General features: G+C 34.9%; 1 protein-coding gene across 7 annotated transcripts in view; it reads left to right on the plus strand.

Moving 5' to 3' along the window:
* Rhbdd1 (rhomboid domain containing 1) overlaps window positions 1-18292 on the plus strand; it is a 132181-nt gene that overhangs the window by 9646 nt on the left and 104243 nt on the right. For 4 of the 7 annotated variants that reach the window (XM_058577491.1, XM_058577490.1, XM_058577492.1 and 1 more), the window contains exons 2-4: window positions 1077-1178; window positions 15999-16514; window positions 18157-18289. In XM_058577491.1, the coding sequence (XP_058433474.1) occupies window positions 16082-16514; window positions 18157-18289 (566 nt within the window). In that variant the 5' untranslated portion in view covers window positions 1077-1178; window positions 15999-16081. Of the gene's footprint in view, window positions 1-1076; window positions 1179-5660; window positions 5784-15998; window positions 16515-18156; window positions 18290-18292 lie in introns of those variants that run through there. The other 3 variants (XM_046439839.2, XM_046439837.2, XM_046439841.2) reach the window with 2 other exon arrangements.

The following is an 18292-nucleotide window of genomic DNA, read 5'->3' on the forward strand; positions in this document are numbered from 1 at the left end:
ATAATCAGAAATGAAATGTTGGCACATTTAGAATGTACAGTCCAGTAAACAAATGTCAAAATTAAATGAGTCTTGTTTTAAAAGTGTATATGATGGAAGGTAAAACAGCTTTTGATAGAGAAGCCATAAAGGAGAAAGTAGGGGTGTGTTTAACAGTTGAGAAATTTATTCCCTCTTATTCTAATTTGTCCAAGAAAGCTAAAAGCATACTTGGGTGATGAGAACCTTTACCCTTGGTGAGTTTGGTTACAGAACAAGATGGCATGTAAGAATGGGATGTGGAGTAGAAGTGGGATAATAATGGCTAACAGCCCAGAGTTCTAGGTGTTGGACTTCCCCTCCCACTAACTTGTGCTTACTGTACAGTTAGCTCTTCTCGAATACAACGTTTATATTCCTGAAAATTATCATATTAGGCAAAATATGGTAATAAAACCCCTGGAGTTTCTGAACAGATGTTGTCAGGAGTACAGCACTCAAAAACTTTGCCAGTGGCATATTGAAAAAAAACAAAAAAACAAAAAGGTGAGAACCTAATTACATGATAGCACAGTTTTATGCATGTTAAATGGTTAAGAAATACATAAGCACTATAGTAAGTATGGCAGTTCAACTTCAAAATGTCTTGAATGTTGCTTTTAGAAGTGGTTATCAAAAGAATTGCAGTTTGTGAATTATTGCCAAGTGGTGGAAGGAGGGTCATCTGATATTAGATGGCAAGTTGTAACTGCAGATGTGTATTAGTATAACTCATAATGTATTCTCTGAACTGAGGTAGCTGGAAGATGTTTGAGGAATATAAAATTGTAATTTTCTTGAATTTCTATGTAATTTGCTTCAGGTAGGTGCAGTTTTCTGCATGTATTAAATATGAAATTTATATTATTTGTTATATATTTATATAATTGCATACTTGTATATTTATAATGTATGTTTATGTTACATATTTATATGTGTGAAATTTATATTATACCCAAATTATTACCTTACATATTAGTTGCATTTGAATATATTTGCTCATTTCAGAACTTGCATTATAATAAGATTGATGAGATTTACTGCTTTTATTTCTCTAGTTGTTAATTCTTAAGCTGGTCTACACTTGGACTCCAACAATTCATCATAATTACGATTTATGTGTTCCTACCAATTACTTCCTCCAGTATCTTCAGTTTTAGGTAAATTGATCTTGACTATGATTCTCTATATCAGCCACTCTCCAGATTTCAGAGGGGTAGACTGACTTAACCCCTCAATTGTCTGACAAATCTAATAATGTTATTTGATTCTCTGTTCACCTTTTTTCTAGTTTGGAGGTCAAGCTCTTTCCATGTCAGAACTCAGACTGGAAGTTAGCCCTATATGGTTGTATTTCATTTCTCTGTGCTAAAGCACATACATGCTATTTTCTCTCTTTAAAACTTCTTTTCTTCTCTTATCTACTTATATCTTTCTATACCTGGTTCAGGTGAGGAAACTTCTCTACCATCTCTTCTCTGAATTGACTGAATTTTTTTCTGTATTGACACATATGTATATATTACTTGCACATTTCCAAAAAGTGATGCCATAAGACACAGGACTATAGTAAAGGAAAATGATAACAACACACCCAGAGGGCTGCATAGCTCTCAGCAGAAGAAAGCTAGTTTAATAGGGGAACTTAAGCTTTTTCTAGGTTTGATAGGATTTTACACAAGGAACAGTAAGTCTGAATGGTGTTTTATAACAATACAAAGATGGTTTCTTTGGTGGGACCTATATCAAGGCCTCTGATATCAAGTTGCATTTCTGCAGAAGCCATTCTTCAGAGGCGGAGTGATCTGTGTAGCTTTTGGCGATTTGACAAAACACAGAGGTAAAAGTAAGGATAGTGATTCTTAATACCAGTAAATCTTAGGTGAAAGCAGTTTGTGTTTCTCTGTGACTTCCCTTTCAGATGAAACTTTGCTTTGCAGTTAGGCCAGGGGGTGAAGGAATGCAAAGTAGGGGATACTTTATGACCCTAAACCTTCCTTTCAGAGTCCTCAGCCAGATGTGTGGCCCTGATGGGGTCCTCTGAGAAGCCAAAGGGGCTTTTGTTCTCCAACTTCTCCATTTGTTTCTATGAGAAAAATAATTAGAATTTTAAAAACTTTTTATTTTTATTTTTTTAGTGTAGCTTTAACTAATCATAGTTACCAAAAAATAATTGGGTGTTTGAACAACAATATTTTGTTTTATTCTCCTAAATATAGATGTATAAATTGATTTGTATTAAGAAAACAATTGCAACTGATGTGGAGTCAAAGTTTTATGCAATGAGATTTCCTATATTGAAATATTTTCTAAATACACGTATATGGGCAGGTTTAATGGAAGTACCAGCTGCCTTTCTTGGGAAAGACTATTCTTTATACTGAGATTACATCCTTATTTTTTTGTGTGATTAAAGTGTCATATCTCTCATTAAGTGACAGTAAGATAATATCTAATCTGAGCTCTGACACAGAAAGAGCTTGTCCTCCAAACAAGAAAAAATGCTGAACTGAAAATCAAAAAAGATTTATTACTTTCAGTGTTTGACTAACTTGAGAGTCAACAGTTTCATTGTAAGAACAGAGACTCTGGAACTAGATTGTTTGGGTTACAATCTTGCTTATCAATAAATAATACGTGCTTCATGAAGTTTAGAATATTGAATAGGGTGATTATAAATGTGACGTTTGAGAGCAGCATTACCAAAGATTAACTGGTGATGTCTGTATGTATAACTTTAGTGAGTGTTCTGACTTTTCTTTTTGATCTGTATATTAGAATAAACATCTGTAGCAAAATATGTATTTCTTTTTCAGTTATTAAAACAATAGCTACTAGACTTATGCTTTCTGAGTTTTTTGTGTGCTGCAAAGCAACTTGATGTTTACCTTTGTCTAAAGAAACAGGTTGTTCAGGATGTTGATCTTGGGTATCAGATGAGATTGGGTACATTCCAAGTGGTGGGGCTGTAGCCTGATCTAGAGCCACAAAGTTAGGAGCTAAACCAGGATGAGCAGGACTGGTACAGTTGATAAAAGCAGAGGTAGAAGTGTTACTTCCCTGATGAACAGTCATTCCAGTTCTTTTTTATTGGTTTGCTTTTTTGTGTAAAGTCTGCTTTGCTGGGGACTACACAGGCAGTCCCACACTACTAAGGCCTCGCTTTTTCCTTTTTACATTTATAGAAGTCTTTCACTTTTCATTGTTAGTCTCTTGGAATAAACTAGCTGTGACTCTTAATTTTATTACCTTTATATAATTCAAGCTGACTTTAAACTGATACATGCACCTTTTGTTTTTGTTGCTGTTATTGTTGTTTTGTTGTTGAAACTAGTTCAGAGCATTTCCTGAACTTGCAGTTCCTTTCCTGAGTTTTCTCCTGTTACCTGAAACCATAACATATTTCCTTTGGGCTTTTTTTTTTTTTTTTTTTCCTTCAGCAGCTGGTCCTCAGTATAATAGAAAAGGAGTTTTTTTGTTTGCTTGTTTGTTTTTTGAGGTGGCTGGTGGTGCTATTTTTTGTTTTCTTCTTTTATCTTTTATTTTTGTATGCCTTTATTCTCCTCTTCAGTGGCAATGACAGGGAAAAAGCTAAACTCTTCTGTTTAACCTCGTATTCTTTGTGCTCTGCCATATTCCTTCTCAGATAAAATTGACCTCACCTTTCCATGAACACTTCAAATCAATCTTAATGATTTTGTTGAATTCATTACATAGGACTGACTTATTCTGTCTTGACACTTTCTTTTTTGGCTTGGGCATGTATTTCTATGGCAACTACCTTCCCACATTTAAACTTCTTTTTCCCCCGATACCACCATAATTTTGCCTCAGTAGTTTTGTGTTTACAAAAATAAATTTTATGAAAATGCTGACGTGCAATTTAAATTCAGGATTTGAATCCAGAAATTGTGGTAACTCCAGAATACCCCATGTGACAGTTTTAGGAGGTGAAATATATGGGAGGTAATTAGTTCATGAAGGCAGAGTCCTCACAGTTGGGGTTAGTGCTCTTATAAAAGGGACCTTCGAGAGTTCTCTTGCCTTATATGAGGATACAAGGAAAAGATTGCAATCTGCACTCTGTTAGAGGTCTTTCACCAGAACCCGACCATCCTGATACACTGATCTCAGATTTCCAGCTTCCAGAACTGTGAGAAGTAAACTTCTATTGTTTATACCATCTTGTCTGTGTTCTGTTTTATAGTAGCCAAAGGAAACATCTCTTTATCTCTTTTGGTAAGATCTAATTTTCCATAAAAGGAAGCCTTTTGCTTTTAAATGGTAAGCATCAAAATCTTCACACTTTTGACCACTTTTTTTCTTATCCATGAAGTTCTAATTAAATTTCATACTTTATTATAAATAAAAGTTGAACAAAAACGAAATAACTATTTTAGTCCCTCTTAAAATTTAAAAAAAATTATCTCAAACTTTATCTTATCCTCCAAGAAGCAGTTGTGTGAAAGAAAGAGTTTCTAGTCTAATGACTTAAGTTAAAAAATATCTGATGTGAAATAGAATATTGAACTATATTTCCCAGTCTCCCTGTAGATCATAGCCTAGAATTTAAAAAGATTTTTACATAACCACGTACAGGCATTTGAGGCATTTGCTACATGCGGTAGAAGTACAGAATGTGGAATTTCTTGAGTGATGGGAGGGCCGGGCTGCTGGGTCTTTCACAGACATAGTAGCAGTTGCAGTTGCAGTTGTGGGAGGCAGAGTTGAAGGGCTTGACAGATGAGCAACACAGTCAGATAGGGAGAGCTGGGTTCTAATAGTCCAGTTTATGGGTATTGTCATCTTAGTTTCTTATCTTTATAAAAAACATGGAATTTATGTCTCATCGTTTCATATGATGAGAACTAGAACCAGTGAGATTTTCACTAAATTGAGACTTATAGAGTGGTAGATACGAAAGATGAGCTTAAAATATAAACTGTGGGATGTGTGTGAAATTCACATTGGTGACCTCTGGTGGTTGGAGAGCCTCTATGATTGCCCATCTGTGGAGATGGCCTTGCTTGTTAAGCACCTTGGACAGCGAAAGCTGAGACCTGACATTTCAACACCCCCACAAAGTCTCAAAGTAGAACTCTGTTGAGTTGCTTCTCATTTGGCAACTCTGTAGGGCATGCTTCAGGAGCCCGTAGCAGGACAGTTAGATGACTTTCTTGGGAAGTGCTGGGTGGACCGGCTAGTACATAAAGTGTAATGTTGTCTTCACAGGATCGTGATAATTAAGTGAAATGAAGCAAATTATACATAATTATTTTTAAACTAATACATAAATATTTGTTATTGGAGAGGGGGTTGACTGTTATAAGAGCTTTCAATTCGTGGGTTGAAGAGCTTGAAATTGATTAAGACAATGAAAAAATTTAATATCAACTGATACTTATATAGTTTTTATTATGTTTCAGGCATTGTTATAGGTATTTTTACATATATTAATCATTAGATATATGATGCAAGACTTATTGTTTAGTGTCTGTTTTTTGAATAAAGAAACTCAGGTATAGGCTAAGAACTTACTTAAAAAATATATATTATAGTCTAAATATATATATATATATATATATATATATATATATATATATATATATATATATATTTTTTTTTTTTTTTTAACTTCCAAGCAATTAAACCAGGATTTGAATCTGGGCCATTTAGTTCCAGAATCCATTCTGTTAACCATGATGCTATATTGAGTCCTTTGGTGATGAAGAATAGAAAGCCATTTGATGGATTTCAGGGGAAAGGTAAGATGATGAAATTAGATTTTAAGCAAATTGAGTTAGGCATTATGTTAAGTAGATTGGAAAAGAATGTAAGGTACTAAAGGCCTGACTTTTGGTGGGGTCTGTTCCCATATAACACATGTGGTTCTTTTTTTTAATAATTATTTTTTTTTAGTTATAATTGGACAATGTATTTATTTATTTATATGTGGTTCTGAGGATCGAACCCAGGGCCTCACACGCTACCGCTGAACCACAACCCCAGCCCTAACACATATGGTTCTTAATAGTTACTTGAAACATTATTCTTATGTCCATGTAGTTGTCCCAAATTTTACTCCCTGGAGTTTCTGTATATGCCTGTATATGCCTTCCACATGAGTGGTATTGATACATAAGGCAGGGTCTTATGAAAGATAATTGGACTTTGCTCACTAAGGGATAGAAAATTTTGTATTTGTATTCACTTTGGAAGATGGTTCATGAAGGAAAAAAGAAGAACTATTGCATCTTAAAAATATCAGCCTGCTCACTTAATATCACTTCATATTTAGCCATTGGCATTAGAGTGATAGTATAATCGGTATGTCAAGCTGGGTGAGAGTTACTTAATGTGGTTATAATGATGAAGTATATGAGTTTGGAGATACATTGTAATAAAGGTCTTAGCAGCCTTCAAAAGAAGAAAAGGCTCTTAATTCCTGATTTCTTGTGGAACAGAGTTCAACTTGTAGATATTTCCATGATTAGATACTGGAATGTAATTACTGAAAGTGTCACAATATTCATAAAGACTAGATTCCCATTACCTTTATATAATTTGATTCCAGTTTTCATTTTTAATTCATGAAGTCAGTTTTCATCCATTTTTTGTATGTGTAATTTTAATGTGAAATAAGAAAACAGTCTTACTCTGATTCTCTTTGATTTTATCATTAATGTATCTCATGAAGCCACTTAACAGATTTAGATGGCCAGAAAATATTGTCATTTATGTGCAACTTGTCATCAAACAATTATGCTAGCTCACAAAGATTTCACACCATACCCCCAGGACTCCCTATTTACTAAGCAACTTAGGTAGGTGATGCATTCTGGTAAATTGAACATGGTGTAATGATGTGAAATTATACCATCTGCTATTATATTTAATATTTAAATATTCTTAAAAGTATGATTTGCATGTTATTCATAAAACTGCATATAGCAAAGCTTTTTGGAATCCATTTATGCATTTAAAAAGAGAAAACAGATTTCTTTGAAAGTATTTAGTTAATGAATTCTTGTTTTTTCACTAAATGTAAATGTATTTTATACTATCCCATTTTTTTATTTAAAAAATATCTTAAAATTCTGCATTTCATGATTGTGATATTTTGGGACCTAAGGAAGTTAATACCTTTTAGGAAAAATGAAATTATACTAAGTTTTATTGAAGAACAAAAGATTTTATTAATCTGCTGAACCACAAATTCTCATCCAATGGTTCTATATTAACAAATAGAGAAAATAATTTCTTAATTTGAACTCTGAAAGCTATGAATGCTAAGACCTTTGAATTAAGAAAAGCTCTAGTTCAGTTTATTACTTGAGAAAGCAGACCATTCTAAAATGGAATAAAACTGTGCACTATTTTGTGTGTATTTTGTCTGAGTTAATGTGCTGTTAAGCACTAATTTGTTATTCTTGCAATTCAAAAAGCAGGGTAAGTTTTTATGTTTAGTGTAAATATTTGCTGTTTCCATAACATTTTTGCATTATTTGGAGCACTAAAACATATTAACCCTCTGTTTCTTTCAAAATGATTTTACAAAACATTCATAGTCGAATGCTTTGGCCTACGCCATGCTATGTTATTGAAGTGCATTCATATTTCCTTTCAACACTTATCTTCACAGGGGAATGGTAATGCTACAGTTTTTGCAGCTTATCCAGACAGTTTCTTTGTGGTTTGACTTTCTAAAGCTTTCTCCAGTATTTGAGCTTGTTAAAAAGTTTCTTGGAATCAGACAGACAGAGACAGAGAAGGAGAGAGAGAGAGAGAGTGCCATAGTGTGAGAAAAGGAGGGAGGTCTGTGAGCACACATACTCTTATCTCTGTGTCTGTGAACCTGTTTGTGTTCATATTGTATTTGAAGCAATGCAAATTTAAGCACTTAGTATCATTAGCCATTAGGGGAATGCAAATCAATATTACTCTGTACCTATTAGGATGACTATAATAAAAAATATGGATTAAAAACAAGTATTGTTGAGGATATGTGATATCAGAGCCCTTATACACAGGCAGAAAGAAAGTAAAATGGCACAAAAAAATTGAAAAACAATTTCTTTGTCCCTCAGAAAGTTAAATATTGAGTTGCCACATTATCCACCACTTCCAATTCCAAGTATATACCCAAGAGATCTGAAAATGTGTTTATATAAAGAATTGTACATGAATGTTTGTAGGAGCATTATTTATTATAGCCCCAAAATTGAAGCAACTGAAATGCCAATCAGGTGATGATTAGATAAACAAATATGATATATCCATGCAATGAAATAATTGACTATAAAAAGATGAAATATTAATTAATACTTGTTATAGTATGCATGGATGAACTTTGAAAACATCATGCTAAGGAAAAGAAGCCAGACACAAGAGGATACGTGTTGTGTGATTTCATTTGTATGATATGTCCAGAAAAGGCAAATCCATGGAGACAGAAATCAGATTAATAGTTTTCAAGGGCCGAGGGATAGGAGGGAGAATGACTGCTAATGGATTTGAGGTTCTTTTTGAGGTTATGAAAGTTCTGGAATCAGTACTGTCATGGTTGCACAACCTTGTGAACGTACTAAGAACCACTGGATTTTATACTTTAAGAGAGTATTTATCCGGGCTGAGGCTGTGGCTCAGCAGTGGAGTGCTCGCCTAGCATGTGCGAGGCGCTGGGTTCCATCCTCAGCACCACATAAAAATAAAAAAAAAGGTATAAAGAAATCACATCAATCTTTTAAAAAAACCAAAGAAAAGAGTATTTTTCTTTGTTTTTAAAAATCAAAGCTTAAGCATCTGGAGAGTCAGATATTATCAGAAAAGTACTAAGCCTGAGTAATAGTAGGCGTTTGATAAGCACTTGCCAAATGACTTGAACAAACTTACATTTCCCCAATTTTTTTTTTTTTGAAATTTGAAGAAAAACTTTATTGAAGATTTGAAAAACAATCCCTTAAAGATTGACTTTTCCAGAAAATTGTAGACCCCCTATGATTTTTAGAGTATATGTTTAAAATACATGAAACTTAAATTTTCCAAAGGTTTGAAAATAGTATTCAAGTTATGGCATTGATCTTTCTGAGATATGTAACGATCCGATCCACCTTTTCTTAAGTTTTACAGAAAAATTCTTAAAATTTAAGTGAATAATTTTAAGATTTGTTTGTACTTATATAGAAGTCTCAGTCTTTGAACAGCACTTGATTATTCTCATTAAGATTCTGTGTTCTCTTTCTTTCTTGTAAAATTAATTTGGTTAGTATTAGACACCAAATTGGGAATAGAATTTATAGATGGTATATATTCTTACAATTTAATAATCTCAATTCTTATTGAACATTTAAATCTGAAAATTGAGGTATGGATTGCCTTGGTAAATGATAATGATGAAATATTTTCTGCTTTGTAAGTAGAATTGAAAACCACTATAATTAGTTCCTTTTCCCTTTTTATTCCTTTCTTTCCCCCTTGAGACACATTGGTTTCCCAAGCTATGAATTCAGTTTCTTTTGTTTGTTCTAGCAGCTTAGTTTTTCTTATTACGTACCTGTTTAATTTTTAATTTCTCATTATAAGTAAATATGGTTAATTTTCTTATCAATATTTCAAGAAATCTTTAATTTCTCTCTGCCACAACCTTGATACAGTGCTGTCTAGTGTGTATTACTATGTAGTGAAAATGCTATTTTGTTTTGTCAAATAGTTCTAGCAAAGCAACTTATCAGTACATTTTAAATGAATCAGAGGTTTATTTCTGTAAAGTTGAGATAGATGTTATAACACTGTCCTGAAACTAAAAATGCTAAGTGGAATAATATGCATAGTGCTATGGGAAAGGTTGTTAAAGTTGCAGGAAAAAATACTTAAATATGAATATATTGGTATTCATATATTAATTAGTTTCATTTATCATAAGATGTAGATGCATTAAAAATAATAATCTTGAATCATTTGGGAAGTGCTTTTTAAGCATGGAACATATGCCAGTCACTGTATATTTGTGGTGATCATGTGGTTGCTCTGGGCAACTATGGTAATCAAATTGGATAAGGTATTTCTTGCCCTCTGCCATATATGCTGCAATCATAAAAGTTCCTTTGACCTCTGAGCACCCATGAGGCTGGAGTAGAGTGTCTGAGGCAGAGACTATCATGAAATGAGAGCAGAAGTGGGCAGGGCACTAGTGTTCATGAGTGTATAGTTTAATAAAGAGTTTGAACTTTATTCTCAAGGTAATGATAAGTCATTGAAAGCTCACTGCAGGGGAGTTCACTTCAGTTTTGTGCAAGAGTACTTAGCATTGGTGGTAAATGTTCTAGTATTTGGAGAAGTAGAGAATCCAGTTAGAGCATTTGTTGTAATCAGGCAAATTATGCTTGTGGCTTAGATCAGAGTAATTACTAGTCTAGAGCTAGAAAAAGAAGTAGATTTATTAAAAACTGTTTGGAAGAATTGGATCAAATGAACAATTCTATCTCATATATTAGATATATTAGAATGAAGAATTTGTCCTAGGTATTTGTACTAACACATCTAAAACCAAATCAAAACATCTTATCAGTTAAAAGGAAATAATTCTGATATAAGCAGTAAAAGGGAACATTAAGAGGAAATTTTTCTGATTTATATATATATATATATATATATATATATATATATATATATATACATTATATCACATAAATTAGGCTAAATAAGAATCTAACGTATCATAATGAACTCTTCTCCTGTTCTTGTACTTTGTTTCACATTTATTCCAATAGGACTGATGTTTTGGGTATGCATGCCAAGAGATGACAAGAAACAGAAATTGGGATTATTTTGATTAACCTGAGTATTCTGGAAAAAAATAAGGAGTATCTGAATGTTTTTGTATGCAGCCATGAATTGGAGTGAATGGTATAACCAGGCTGAACTACATGTTGCAAAATAGTTTACAATGTTTTATAGAACCAATTACCAACAATTTCCTAATAACCAATAGGTGGTTTATGGTTAGAGTCTACAATGTGAAAAATGTTTGTTTTCTTCTCCATAGCATGGCTAGGATGATACTTCATTTTGTGATTAGTATATGGCTTGTTGCTGTAATGTTCAGAGTCAGGTGTTCAGTTGATCCTGAGAATTAACAAAACTTTATGGATGGGATTTAGAGATAGGAAAGTGATGAGGGCATGTGAACAACTTGATAGATGGAGATTCCATGTCATGAGATGGGGCACTGAGAGGAGAAGCAGAGTTGGAAAGGGTGTGTTCCAGTGTCTATTTTGGGACATATGGAGTCTGGGGTAGGGGATGTGTGTAGGGAGGCAGGGAGTGAGGTGACCAGCCTGCTCATCCTTGAGCTATAATACAAGTTAGACTGTATAAGTCACTTCCAAAACCAAATAGATGGTATAGGTTTTTAGTTCCTAGACAAGTGGCTATCACTTATTATTCCTTTGTGGGCTCTCATATAGCACAGCACTGAAAACATTTTTGTGAATTTGATAGTTAGGACATTAACAATATTCATTATGTAGCCAGTGCTCACTTTTTATGTTGTTTTCCATGGTGTTCCTAGGACTATGCTTGTCTTGCCCACAAGGTCAAGTTACAGATTCAATCTTCACGTTGACCAGTGGGGTTCTCTAAATTATCCAGTGACAGGATAAGTAATTTATCATCAAAAAGGAAACTGTCTTATTGACTTGTTATGAAATAGGAGTGATTTATCTTTGCTACTTAACATTTATGTTCTACTTATTCACTACTCTAGTGGCCTTTGTAAAGTGGAGCCTAAAAAATATTATGTTTTTATCACTTTTACTGTGGTTAGATCTGTTTTTTGCATTAAGTATGCATTCACTGAGGATTCAGAACACATAATATGATTCATCTTTTGAGTTACTGCTAACAGTTTGTTTTTTTGTTTGTTTGTTTGTTTGTTTAGTTTCCTTAACATACAAATTGTCATTAGGGGCTAGAATTTTAAGTGTTTTGTTCTTTGTTGTACCTCCAGTGCCTGACACAGGGACGGGCATGCATTTAGCACTTGATAGATATTTATTATATAAATGAGTAAAAGAAAAAATGGCTGAGTCATTATTCTGTGGGAAAGGATAATTTACTTTTCAGAAACCAAGATATCAAAGCCGACTGTATTGTTTCTTAAATTCTATTTTCTTTTCTTAAATTTTTTTTGTTTGTTTAATTACTCAGCTTTAAAGAAGAGTAAAATTATGGCATTTGCCAGTAAATGGTTGGAGTTGGAAAATATCATACTAAGCAAAATAAGCCAGTCCCACAAAACCAAAGGCCAAATGTTGTCTCTAATATGTGGATGCTAATTCACAATAAGGCGGGGGCACTAGGAAAGAATAGCATTACCTTAAATTCTGTTTTTCCTGTAAGATTAAGTCCCTGAAATCTGCAGAGAAATCAAGTCTGAAAAATATAAAATTGGGACTCATGTAATAAAAATAATTATAGAAACCACAAGCGTAAAAGTCCATAAGTGTGTGCAGGAGAATGAGGATAGAGAAAAAATGAACACGTGAACAGAGAAAGGTGGATTGGAAGGAGAGAGAGGTTGCAGGAGAGCAAAGTGTCCAGTGGAGCAGGAGCAGTCAACCTGGGGGAATGAGAGGTGAGAAGAGATGCAGATGAGAGGAGACCTTTGGTGTGGTCAGAAGTAAGGAAAGTGTAATGTGAGCCTGGGTGCACACTAGGAAGAATGGGGAAGTTCCGTCCTTTGTTTTATGCTTTTCTTTACTAGTGATTGAAATCTAGGAGGAATTATCTGTGGACTATCTATTAATTTTTTATTTTTATTCGTTGTGTGTGTGTGTGGTTCTGGTTTCTAGGGATTGAACCCGGAGGCACTCAATCACTGAACTACATTCCCAGACCTTTTAAATTTTTGTTTTAAGTCAGAGCCTCACTAAGTTCTTCAGGCTGGCGTGGAACTTGGGATCTGCTTCCATGCCTGCCCTAGGTATGGGAGGAAGGGAAGCTTTTTATTAAGCAAAGATATAATTAGTTTTGATTGTCTGTTATAAATAGCCCAGCACCCATAGGACCCTGTTTGCACTGATACTGAAAGGTTTATTTTGTGATTTCTTTCTCTCTCTTTCTATAGTAGAGGTTGAACGCTGGGGCACTCCAGCACTGAGCCACATATCCAGCCAATTTTATGTGTTTTGAGGTGGGGTCTCATTAAGCTGCCAGGGCTGGCCTCAAACTTGTGATCCTTCTGCTCAGCTTCCTGATTCTTTGGGATTATAGGCTTATGCCACTACTCAGCTGTTTTGTGATTTCTTGTAAGCTGGTTATTTAATGATCAAGGCACTGTTTTTTTCATTACTCCTTTTATAAATAATGATACATTCATATATACATATATATGTATATATATATATATATATTTTCACGTGTGTGTATGTGTGAGTGAGAGTGTGTGTGTGTGTGTGTATTATACAGGTGAAATTATTTAGAGTGATTGCAGATTCTCAGTAGCTGAAAATAAAAAGTTGACCTGAGTCCCAATATGAAAAACACCCATTTCCCCAAAGTTATTTAGGAGCTTCTCAGTTGAAAACTCATTAAATTTCTCTAATTTATGAGAATGCTACAGAGCTAATATAATAACAAATCCATTGTAATAAAGAAAATTGGTTGTACTAGTAATGGGTGTGTATATACACATGCACACACACGATAGTTTTTCAGGGATCATTACTTTGTGTGTGATGCTGATAAGAATATACATTTTTGAGTCTTATTAGAATTCTACCATTTGCAAGGGAACTAATTTTCACATAAATGGTATACTTATTATTTTAAAAGAAGAAATAATAGCTATAATTTATTTAGCACTTTGTTTAGAGTATGTTGAAGTAATCCTGGGAGGAGGAGGTATTATTCCTAAAGTGGAGAAATTAAAGTTCAGAAAGTTTAAGTGATGTTGTAGGTCAGAGAACTAGTAAGTAAGAGAATCTTTCCCTTTATTACTCCAAATTCCATTTATTGTCCAGTGTGCTAAGTTAGAATCCTGAGGTTGTCAGATGAGTTTCTTGGAGTTGGGGGCCAGGAAATCTCCATAAGAAAGCACAGATCACTAAATGAGAACCTTTTCAACATCCTGTTCCTCATTCTTTCATTTTATATCTACACCTGACCTTTATTTTTCTTTGTGTTAAGAGGAAAGACTCTTCCCTTTTGTTTCTTTTTATCTATCTCTTGCATCTTTAGTCTGTATTTCTCCTTCTTTTGTTACTGGTTTCTCAGGAACATAGATCAGTCCTTCTCCAAAGTAAATATTCTATATTAGGCAGTAATTGCTGCAAACCTGCCCATTCCAAAATCTGAAGTAAACTGAGTACCACTTATTTATATCACTGTTCTCTGAGTCAACAAATTAGGTTGGGCTCTCCTGCAGTCACTTATACATCTATGGTCAGCTAGACAGCTTTGTTTCTGAAGCTTAGGTGCCCAGTGGCCAGGACCATCAGGTGACTGGAACATGTCTTTTTTCATCATTCAGCCAACTTGCCCAGCCTTCTCCACATGCTTGAAAGAGATTTAAGAGAAAAAAGCCTGCAAAGCCTCCTGAGGTCTAAGCTCAGAGTTCATGTGGTATCCTACCCCAAGTCCCAGTCCTCAAGCTGTTAGCTGAAAACTTCTCACAGTGCCGCCCTGGCTCAGAGGGTGGGGAAGAGTCTATTGAACCATGGAACTCCTGTTGCTAGCTCCAGTTCACCTTTTAAGACTGTAGTCCTATCACCACCTTGGGCAGAATTGTGTATCTGGGCCCTCAGCTCCCTCTCTTCTTGTGTTTAGAATATGTGTGGCAGTTGTTTGTTTACCTCTTAGTGGAAAGCAAATTCCTTAAAAATAAACGCTGTTTGATTCAGGGATTTGCCATATAGTAGATAACTTTTAAAAACTGATTTTTTTTGTGTGTGAAAATAAAACATTTAAGAAGTTGATACCCGGCAGGATAGAATATAATGTATGCTTGAATCTTAAAACCTGCTTGTTGACATCTTGAGTATTTTTAAATTATTTTTTTAGTTGTAGTTGGACACAGTGCCTTTATTTTTATTTATTTATTTTTATGTGGCACTGAGGATCAAACCTAGTGCCTAATCAGTGCTAGGCGAGCATTCTATCACTGAGCCACAACCCCAGCCCCAATCTTGAGTATTTCTATAAAAAAATAAAATAAAATGGGAAGGGTAAAACTTCCTGGCCCAGGATTCTTAGTAGAAATTGCTTACTATTTTATACATTATCTTTGTAGGCTTTTCATTAGGTTACAAGTTGTTTTTTTCTTTCTTCTTCTTATTTTTTTATTTTTTACATTGATTTAAAAAAAATAAATGATAGCAGAATGCATTATAATTCTTATTACATGTATACAGCACAATTTTTCATATCTCTGGTTGTATATAAAGTATGTTGACACTAATTCGTGTCTACATACATGTACTTTGGATGATGATGTCCATCACATTCCACCACCATCCATGCTAATCCCATGCCCCCTCTCTTTCCCTCCCACCCCTCTGTCCTATCTAGAATTCATCTATTCCTCCCATGCTCCCCCTTCTTACCCCACTATGAGTCAGCCTCTTTATATCAGAGAAAACATTTGGCATTTGTTTTTTTGGGATTGGCTAACTTTACTTAGCATTATCTTCTCTAACACCATCCATTTAAGGAAGACATATTATAATCTCATGATATGTGTGTCAGAAAAGCATACCTGTCCGTTAACTGGTCCATTGAAATTTGGGATAACAATTTCTATGGTAGAATGCAAAATGAAGGAAATATGTCAGCCAGCATCCTGGATGTTACTCGGGAAGACACTGACAATTTTTCTGTTAGAACAGGAAGTATGGTATACCTAACATGAGCTTATGTTTAAATGAATTTCTTATCATGTACCTGTTCTTAATTGATGGATTTTCACATGTATTATGTTTTAGGTTCAGCTGTCTGTATGCCTCCCCATATTACTAAAATCTGACCATATTTCCTCATCACTGGGCTGTTTTCCTGATATATAATCATGCAGCGAAGATCAAGAGGGATTAATATGGGGCTCATTTTGCTCCTTTCTCAAATCATCCAAGTTGGGATCAACAATATTCCACCTGTCACACTAGCAACTTTGGCTCTCAACATCTGGTTCTTCTTGAATCCTATGAAGCCACTGTATAACTCCTGCCTTAGCGTGGAGAAGTGTTACCAGCAAAAAGACTGGCAACGTTTACTGCTTTCTCCCTTTCACCATGCTGATGATTGGCATTTGTATTTCAATATGGCATCCATGCTCTGGAAAGGAATAAATCTGGAGAGAAGACTGGGAAGCAGATGGTTTGCTTACATCATCAGTACATTCTCCCTACTCACTGGGGTGGTGTATTTGCTCTTGCAATTTGGTTTTGCTGAACTTATGGATGAGCCTGACTACAGAAGAAACTGTGCTGTGGGTTTCTCAGGTAAGGCAGACAAGTTTCTGAGATAGTAGGCATGAAGGCAGTGAAGGTCACTTGGATGCATAGGTCTCTAGTCGGTGACTCCTTAGAGGGTAAGGGTTGCTAGGCCTGCATCGTGAAGAGCATGCTGATTGGAGCACAGGAGGGACATAATTTTTGCAGCAACCGTTATATGCTGCATCATTTACTCTTTTGTCAATTTGGACTAGGACTTGCTGGAAGGTGGTTTTGTAGGAGATATCGTGCTGGAACATGCACTGGCCCCATAATGGTAGGGCCACAAAAGGACCCACAGATATATTTGTGATAGGGAGTTCTCAAAAAAAGATAAGTATGCCTGTGAAGCAGATTCACTGTGCACTGGTTACCATCTTGGCTAAGTCTGGTGAGACAGACTACACCCATATACAACAGATTACATGAAGAAATGTATTACTTACAGATAGGCAGCAATAGACAAGAGAAGCTGATTCTCCAAGGCTCAGAAAGCTGCCCAGGGCAGATGGAGTCTTGACTGTATGTGTTTCTCTTATACCACAGGTGGCTTGGTTGTATTCCTGAAGGCCATGAGTTACTGAGCAAAGCTTTGAAGGACATTCTGTTCTAGTAGGGGACTAAAACAGAACCTGGACTGATCTGGATAGCTTCCCATTTATCTCAGGATGTTTCATTTAGCACATTCCAGTTATTCTTGAGAACTGCAAGCAAGAAAGGACTGCTAACAGTCCAAGGCCACCAGGAGATCTGTCATGCATGTGCCTCTCAATTTCATTAAAATAAATGTACTACACCCTTCCATGGCACACACACGATGTTTTAGGAACCATGATAGTCACTCTACATAATATATCCTATTTAATTCACGTGGAAGATCCACAGGGAGATGGCATCCTCTTGATATTGTAGTTGAGGAAGCTAAGACCCCCAAAAGTGAGGTAACTAGCTCAAGGTTATACAGCTAGTAGGTGTTTGAACCCAGCTTGCATGACTTTAGCCATGTGGCTTCTCGTCTTTCCCCCTCATTGCAGATATTTCAGGGAACTAAAATTTCCTTGAGGACTCACAGTAGGTGTTCTAAATATTAGAATGTAAAGGGAAGGAAGGAAGTCATTAAATAAGGAAATCTAATCCTCCTTTCTACTTTCCCTGCCCTTCCTCCCCTTCCTTCTAAAAATGTATCCATATTAATCTAACTGTGGGAGAAGAAAGAAAATCTTTACACTCTGCCTTCAACATGTCTGTCCATAGAGGTTAGAAAAATACACACTACTAGTAATTTTTTATTGAGTTAAAATTCATCTAGAGTAAAATTATCTGTATTAAAGTATAGAATTCAGTGGCACTTAATACCATTTCTGGTATCTTATTCTCATTTTATGTGTTATGTATTTGGTAGCACACTCTAAGTCCCTATGAACTTTTGTTAAGAAACATCAAAGGGGTGACTTCCTTGAACATTGTCTTTTAACAAAAGCTGGGTTATAAGGAATAGAAGATTATGTTTCAATGCATGAAGTTAGATGTATTAAATAATCATTGTCATGTTTAATTAATTTTCTTTGTAAATGTAAATTCCACGTTAAAATTGTTGATATTTTTATGTTCTTTCTTTCTTTCTTTCTTTCTTTTTTTTTTTTTTTTTTAGGAGTTTTGTTTGCCTTAAAAGTTCTTAACAATCATTATTGTCCTGGAGGCTTTGTCAACATTTGGGGCTTTCCTGTACCCAACAGATTTGCTTGTTGGGCAGAACTTGTGGCTATTCATTTCTTCTCACCAGGGTA

Source organism: Marmota monax, unplaced genomic scaffold, assembly GCF_021218885.2.
Source record: "Marmota monax isolate L192 unplaced genomic scaffold, Marmota_monax_Labrador192_F-V1.1 WCK01_AAM20220418_F8-fsc00041, whole genome shotgun sequence".
Taxonomy (NCBI): Eukaryota; Metazoa; Chordata; class Mammalia; order Rodentia; family Sciuridae; genus Marmota; species Marmota monax.